The sequence below is a fragment of the Bidens hawaiensis genome, unplaced genomic scaffold (genome assembly GCF_021521415.1).
Source record: "Bidens hawaiensis isolate Kalapana, Puna unplaced genomic scaffold, B.hawaiensis_p1.1 tig00017158_1, whole genome shotgun sequence".
In the NCBI taxonomy this organism is placed as follows: domain Eukaryota; kingdom Viridiplantae; phylum Streptophyta; class Magnoliopsida; order Asterales; family Asteraceae; genus Bidens; species Bidens hawaiensis.
This window is the reverse complement of record NW_027492595.1, coordinates 75,553-83,786: the sequence shown is the minus strand read 5'-3', so window position 1 is coordinate 83,786 and position 8,234 is coordinate 75,553. Positions and strand designations below refer to the sequence as shown.

General features: G+C 33.4%; 1 protein-coding gene across 1 annotated transcript; it reads left to right on the top strand.

Moving 5' to 3' along the window:
* LOC143553221 (uncharacterized) lies at positions 1–5,295 on the top strand. The gene is made up of 8 exons (XM_077043255.1): positions 1–88; positions 193–239; positions 1,066–1,779; positions 2,476–2,594; positions 3,485–4,204; positions 4,302–4,548; positions 4,968–5,133; positions 5,216–5,295. The coding sequence occupies exons 3-8, from the start codon at positions 1,168–1,170 to the stop codon at positions 5,293–5,295; spliced, it is 1,944 nt and encodes a 647-aa protein (XP_076899370.1). The 5' UTR covers positions 1–88; positions 193–239; positions 1,066–1,167.
* The last annotated feature ends 2,939 nt before the right edge of the window (positions 5,296–8,234 follow it).

The following is an 8,234-nucleotide window of genomic DNA, read 5'->3' as shown; positions in this document are numbered from 1 at the left end:
GTGTGTGTGACTAATACCTAATATTGACAGACTCATTTTATTCTCATTCATTCCTGTTACTGTAGGATTTGGAGACGTAAATTAACAGGTAATTAATTGTTATTAAACACAGGATTTTGACATTTTATCATGATATCATTTTATGAGTTATATTTATGTTATTCGGTTCATTATTTGTTGAATTTATCACAGGACGCTTCAATTTTAATCATGTGAATGAAGAATTTGAAGCTTTAAAGGTACCGATTCACACCCTCGTTTATTGATAATTTGTTGATTTTAACTGGATCGTCGCTTGTTAATTTTACGATTAGGTTTTTTATTGCGATTATTATGTTGAATCTGCTTATATAGATTGAGTTTTATCAAGTTATATATGTAAATCGGAGCATATTATTATGTGCATTTTGTGACTGGCTTATTTGATTTTGCTCATGTTATTGATTAATATGGATGAATGAAGTGAAGAATAGGTCAATCACACATTCGTTGACTATTTTGACGATTTTATTCTTTTTAATCGGTTCATATTATGTGCATTTAGTCTTATGAAGTCATATTTGTTAATCGGAGCATATTATGTGCATTTTGTGAATTGTGATTAGGTTACTTGACTCTGCTCATGTCATCGAATAATCTGGATGAAGGAAGTGAAGAATAGGTCAATCACATGTCCGTTGACTATTTTGTTGAATTAATTTATTTCAATCAGTTCATATTTCATATTTCATATTTGTTGATTTATCAATTTGTTTGTTAGAATGCAGTTTTTGCCTTTGGTTATTTAATTGAATCTAGGTAGACAGGACATGTGGTGTGAAATGTGAATTGATTTGGTGGTATGTGTTTAAATTTTATGTGATGTGTTTGCTCTCAAATAGTATATGAGTTTTTCATAATTAAATTGCATGTTTTAGATCACCGACATTTTTATTCCTTTTCTGTATAGAATTATTGTGGTCAGAGAGAATATTTAGAATAGGACAATTATTAGTCTAGTTAGTCTGTTTGTTCAAATGAAATCTAAAATTTCTTAAATCTGAGGATTTTTTTGGTGAATTTTAGAGATCCTGGAATTTTTAAGAATGAAATTGGTTCGTTATCGGACTCACTAGAGATCCTACATTATCTCACTTACCAAGAATCCTTGTGGTTAAGTGTGAAGATATGGCGGTGGCTGGTTTACACAAGGCTTCTGGGCTTGAATCATATCTTGGTAGTAAAGATCGGTCAACCACTCGGACATCATTCATCAGAAAAATGTGGCGGGATCTTGAAAACGAGGGCAGAGTTAAAGAGAATGGACGGCTGCAAACGAGTGGTGTGATTATTAGCCCCGAAAGCCCGTCCTCATCTTCTTTGGAAGGCGAAAATGAAATTGAAAATGAGTGTCCCCAAAGCCAAAACGAAATGGTGGGTCAAGAGAAAGAGGATGTGAAGAAAATGTTTCATGAATGCGGAAGCAAAAGCTTTGGGGGACATACGGTTCATAGTTCTTCACGTCTGAACAATTGTTCAAGGACACAAAGGGCTGGGGAACATGAATGCAAGAGAGTGAGGATAGTGAGGGAGTGGTTAGAGTCAAGCACTGGTTCAGAAGAGTCAACTACACCGACTGGTTCTCAAATCAATGGTGCACGGAGTCCTATCCGTAGGATATATGGCAGGCAGGCTCTTATTGACTTGTTAACAAAGTTTGTGAGAGAAAGGAAGAGAGAAGTTGATGATTTGTTGGAGAACAAATATGTTTCAAATTTTGCACATCGGCATCGAATTCAGGTGAGAATCTTTTGAATATCTGTTGTGCAATTACACCTCTATGTTTGTTATTGCTATAAAATATGTTTTTGTAACTTGACTCTAATGAGCTAAATAGTAACATGAAGCCTTAAAATTAGTTGACTTAGAATATAAGATTACATGTATACGCTTTGTTTATGTGAAAGTAAATTAAATAAAACTGTGTAATGTATATATCAAATTATATGCTTGCGCAAAGCTGACCCATGACACCAACATTTTAGACGACTCAAAATACCTTGTTTTAATTTAGGTACTATTGCAAATTAAAATACTTTCACATAGCATCATTAGGATGCTTCATCCAGTAAGCTTTTTTCATGTTCTCTTATTTCCAAAATTTGTGATACCTTAGTCAAATCCACATCATCCCATAGAATGCCCTACCTCAAATACCACCAATGCGTTTTGGGCGCGTTGTATAAGGAACAGGGTGTTACATAGTCCACTTTTTCATAAGGTTTTTCATTAAAGAAGATTTAAAGTTGGCCTAGAATTCATTGTTCCTTGACAATATTATAATACGGATTATGCAGTTCCATTTGTAACTGTGATGGTATGGTTCATCCCCATGGTAGTTTTATTATTTGTATCCAATTATTATTCTGCCTAAGGATTGCACACTTTATGATTTAGTATTCATATTGCCATATTAATGCCATAGTTCAATTGTAGTCATTACTCAAGGGTAGATTTTTGCGGAACCAAAGATTTGTAGAAGATGAAAAACCGACTTCTGTTGCAGCAAGTGAACTGGGGTTTTTGAAGCGAACAAATGCTGTATCTGATATAAGGTGCATTTTATTTCTATCCTTTTTTTCTTCTTCACTTTTTGTTTGCTTGAATTACCTTTGGTGCAAATCAGACTAGTAGATGTTTTAGATTCATTGTTCATATAGTTGATCCACTATTATGTATAACTACTAATATGTTTATTTTAACCTCAATTTACAAGAGCATATAATAGAATAATCCTGAAGATACATCAAACGGGAGAAAAGGAATGCTATCTTTACAAAGTGTACTCAACACCCCCTAAGAGAACAAATTACAAGGATTGAAACATTATAATAAAACACAAGCCAAATGAAAAAAGCCACCTTTACCAAATATTAGTTTTGTTTTTTTTCTTAAAAGCATAAGACCATTTAGGCGTCACACCATTCCAACAACTAATTGACCTGCCCCTTGGTGATCTCAACCACGAGAAAAATGTGGTGGGCACCACACGTCCACACCAACCAACTTGTTTTCATTTATTTTATATATTTTTTCATAAAGTGTTATAAAATCTTAAGACTCTTAATGTTCTAAATTTTATTTAGACAGTTATACAACTTACAATAATGTTCAATTTGCAGAGTTATAATTGTACTAAATCTATAATCTTATCATTTTCTTAAAACTCATATAAAACGCTGACACTTGACCATATTTTTTTATAAGTTTTACCATTTTAGTTGGTTTGTACTAAGTGAACTTTTTTATGACAGTAAATGGTGACCTGGCAAGTGATGCAGTCTCAGCTGTTAATTAAAATTTATGCTAAGTGTTTGACTGTTTGTTAGGAAGATGTACTTATAAAGCTATGCTCTTGACTAATTTCTTTTATTAAAATTCGAAGTATTGAAGTAAAAGAAACGTGATTTACTGTTACATAAAGTGAACATTTTACTTGAATTAGGAAAGGGTTCCTCACCAGATTGAACAACTCTTGCCATGCCGCCCAGTCTGACCCTGACACCATATCTGACAATGAGGTGAGTAATTATGACCACATTGAACAAGCTGAAGAAGTAGTTGAGGAGATACCACATAAAATCAGTAAAAATTTTGAGACAACTAACTTGACAATTTATCGGGGGTCCCACAGTCCACCAGAATCTCATTCTTCACCAGGAGAAATGCATGATAATAACAGTCTGCAATATGAGGAAACAAAGACACTACCATTCACAGTTGATCATTCTCGCGGTGACCAATCAGATTCGGACACCTCATCTGACCATGATTTAGCTAATGAACATACTGAACAAGTTGTTGGTGAAGAATTTGAGACAACTAATGAATTTGACTCCTCAACTGATCACAATGACATGAAGTTTGATCGCATTGATCAAGCCGAAGAAACCGCTCACGAGGTTCTAAATGCAACCGGCACTCCACAAGAATCACATGATGATGGTGAATGGTATCAGGAAACATTTGGGAGTGATTTTCAAGATTTGCATGAAGAAGAGTGGTATGTCAATGACAATGACAATGTTGTGGACTCCACAGAAAGTTGGTTTGGTGGGAACAATTCCTATCTGGAAACTGCTCTAGTGAGGAGTAACACATACTATTGGTTTGATGATGGTGATGATGCCAGCAGGGTTGTTGAACTCAGAGAACTTACGAACAGGTAGATTATAATATCATACCAATAATCCAGTTATCAACCTCCACTATTCAAATAATGCACTGACTAAATCAGAAAAATCTTTATTAATGATGTGTAGGAGAAGTGTCTCTAATCTTCTTCAAGGTGACTTTGGTCCAAGACTTGACCAGCTGATGCAATCACATGTCAGTAGACAAGATCAGGTATTTGAGTCTGAAAATGAATGGATGCATGATCACAATCAGCAGCAAAGACTAGGTGAGAATGCAAATGGCATAGACGGGTCTCCACAGAGACACGGGGACCATGATTTGCACGGTGCAGAAGACATTCAATTCCCTGATTCCGGTTATCATCTTTCGGCTGTGAGTTTTACATCTTCTTTTACTTAAAACAAGTTACAAATATTTGTTAGATCTCTAGCTTGTCTCAGGTCGGTCTGTGATTTAAACATAACTGTTTTCTATCCCATTCTATTTTTAGTTAATAAGTCATAATTTAGAGTATTAAAATGAAAAATAAAGTATAAAAAGTGGGTTAAACGGGTCACATTCGTGTCGACCAACGGGTATTTGTGTCATGTTTGGGTTCACGTGTCTGACATGATCTTCGGGATTGTGTCAAGTCTCATTTTTGAATCCAAATTTTGGTTATCTGCGTCAGATGATCCAGTTGTTAGTACTTTGTAGGGTATCAAGTCTGTGAGTTTACGAGTAAATAGTTCGCACGATAAAAAACATATTTGTAATAAATACTCAATGAATATCTGTTTAACCTGTTACAGGAACATGAGGTCATCAACAGCTTAAGGATTGACATGGAGATACTTGAGCAAAGGATGAACGACATGCAGAAGATGCTAGAGGCCTGCATGGATATGCAAGTCGAGTTGCAACGGTCAGTTCAGCAAGAGTTGTATTCAGCTCTGAACCGATCACCAAATTCTAGAGGTTTGTTTATTTTTCTAAATTCTTCCATATGTATATTTGTTACTTTTATATCTTTATAAATTATGAGACAAATCTGGTTCAGGAGCATTTGAAGATGAGTTTGAATCAAGTCCCCAAACCGGAGACTGCTTCTTATGTTGTGATGATGGGTTTTCCAGATAGGTAATTAGCATAATTAAAACTCTCTTTATATATAATTGAAATAACAAAGTTCAATAATGAAATCATTAAATTGTTCATCTAGGTCTGCACACATGTTACATATATGTTCAAAATGTGCCCAGAAGGTAAACTGGTCAAAGCTAAAGGAAAGTGTCAGGCAACCTTAAGCTGCTGAGGTGTAACATGCTGAATTAATATAACAATATAATTAACAGTTGGAATAAGAAAGATAACTGTGTTTTTCTGATCAGGTAAATTTCATTAACACCTTATTGTTTCTTGCTGATTGTGTTTATTGAATTTTTTTTAACTTACTTTGATCTACAACAGGTCATCCCGGATCATTCGTTTGTTTGATACATAACTAAATCGATAGCCTGGCTCCGTTTTTGTTGGAGATCACCACATCCTTAATCTTTATAGTGCCAACTTTATGATGTTCAATATGAGATGAATATAGTTTATCGCGATGTGGTGAGTTTATAGGCTTTGATTGGTGTTGTAATGATGCTTACATGTACTACTACAAGCAAGTTAATATAACATGATTATATTATAAGGATTATATCCAAAAAAACCAATCTATAGGGAGAATTAGCCTGATTTTTCAAATAATAACTCATGTTTTCTACTAGCACATGAGAAAGTCGTTTAGAGTACAAAAACGTACTTCATATAACTAAACGTTGTTGTAAAACAAAAAGGAAATAAATGTCTACTCTTCATCGTCATCGAGCATTCGAAGTGTGTAATTATATTCCCCTGAAATTACGGATCAAAGAAGATACAAATAAACATAAACATGAAAATAAAAGAAAAAGTAAATAAATCTCTACTTATATCATATAGTGAAGTCAACACAATCCTTACAGTACTATGCTATAATATCACACAAAATTTTCTCTCTAAAACTTTTTAAAAGTCATGTGACTTTTGTCTTGTAAAATTCTCTACAAGTCGTGACTTTTGAGATAGGTTTTCGATATTCACAGGTTTTCGTGTGATTCACCGTCTAATAATCATATAGTATTTCTGCTTGATTTCTTTCAACCACAGTTATTGTTATGTCTAATGACATATAGTCATATCTTTTCAAAAGTGGATGCATCTTTTAAGGTGACTTTACAAATACACAAAATGATCAAGTTAAAAATGGTGGCCAACCTCAAATGATCATTCATAATCCTTTTTCTACAAAGGAGCATGCGAGCATCATCTATTTTGTTTTAAAGTGATCAAGCCTATTCTAAGTTACTTCTTATTGAACACGAAAAAAATATATTTATAAAACAAATGACTTACGGTACTTAATTGCTTTAGTCTTGAAAGAATTGGTTGACTATTCAATCCCATCTAGAACTATAAGCTGGAATAAGCTTCATATAGGATGACTATAAAGTGACGTTGTTACATGCCTAGTTTTGTTTTAGGTAATACACTAATATGGAATAAGTTTTCCTGAGTATTGAAAATTTTTGAAAAAATGAAAATGGATATATCTTCAAACAGGTTCTTTTTTGAAATATTTTTTAATCTTACCTATCATAACTGTTGCAAAATCTTCAATATAGCTTCATCTTATTCAAGTATGTTTAATGTTGGAGCTAACCGTGTTTTATTATAACTGCGGTTGGTAATTTCAAAAACTTTTAAAATCAATATTTGTGAAAATTGTTAGCAGACTGAATATATATTCACTAAAGGTTTGAATCAAGCTCAAGGTGACTTTTTAACAAAGAAACTTAAGATGCAAATACTGTTGGATTATCAAATTGAGGGGGTAATAAAAAGTAGGGTGCAGTTACTGTACGCTAATGTCTTAACGTACGATAGGTTCACGAGACGCTCAAAGGCAAAAACCTAAAATGCTTAGAAAACGCTCACAAAAAACTAAAACGCTCAGCCAAAAACCTAAAACGCTCAAAAACGGTTTTCGTGAAAAAAAGTGAAAAATTAATCGGTTAACCATCCAAAACTGTTTTTTTTTTCAGTGGACCAATGATTAATTGGATATGTATTGACAATTCCGAGATGTTTGAATGTAATTTCATGGATCGATTTCGTAAAAAAATGAATTCGCATACGTATTATACGTTAAGACATTATTGTATCGGATCTTTTCCAAAAAAAATATATATATATATATTTTTATGTTTCGATTTTACAAACCATGTTTAGTGGGCTCTCTTTTTATAACTAGTTACCTCCGTGTCTTTGCATTTGGGCTTGTTTTTGGTTATTGGGCTTCATGAAATGGGTTGGCCTGCTACTTATTTGACACATACATCTTTGTATTAATTCGATCATGTGAGCTAATTTTCAAGGTGTAATGTAAAGATCACAATTTCCTCTCCTTTCTCATGGGATAACATAGCGTAGAATATATACAAATGATAGTAATTATAAAACAACCTCAATTGTCACATTTGAGATCATAACAATACGTGAACTTTTACCATTTGTACACGATAATACCATTTGTACACCAATAGACGATAAAAATAAAAATAAAAATAAATGATAGTACTATTTGTATATTAATACACGATAAAAACAAAATAAAAATAAGGACGGTGGCAACCCATCCCAATTCATGTTCCATTCATCATTATTCACATTCTCTCATATCCACGCGAGCGTAACGTCATTCAATTCCTACACCATATCCATCTTTCAACCATGCAACACATCATAATCCATTTTCCAACAATTTTAATTTTTTTCCCTTCAATTTTTAATTAACTAAACTACTTTCAAATTAAAAGCATAAATAAAATTAAATAAAACCTTAAAATAACATTCATTGAAAAAAAAAAGAGAATTAATCATCCACTTCGGATTCACCGAAGTCGGAGTCGTCTTGAGCTGGAGCCAGAGAAGTAGCCAAAACCAAACACCGGGGATGCTTTCTTAAACCATCCCACACTTCGATGTGATAA

Bases quoted from the DNA above. Each gene is read 5' to 3' on its own strand.
- LOC143553221 (XM_077043255.1), top strand. From the start codon at position 1,168: ATGGCGGTGGCTGGTTTACACAAGGCTTCTGGGCTTGAATCATATCTT. The intron at 4,205-4,301 runs GTAGATTATAAT...AATGATGTGTAG, and splicing joins CTCAGAGAACTTACGAACAG to GAGAAGTGTCTCTAATCTTC. The intron at 5,134-5,215 runs GTTTGTTTATTT...AATCTGGTTCAG, and splicing joins CCGATCACCAAATTCTAGAG to GAGCATTTGAAGATGAGTTT.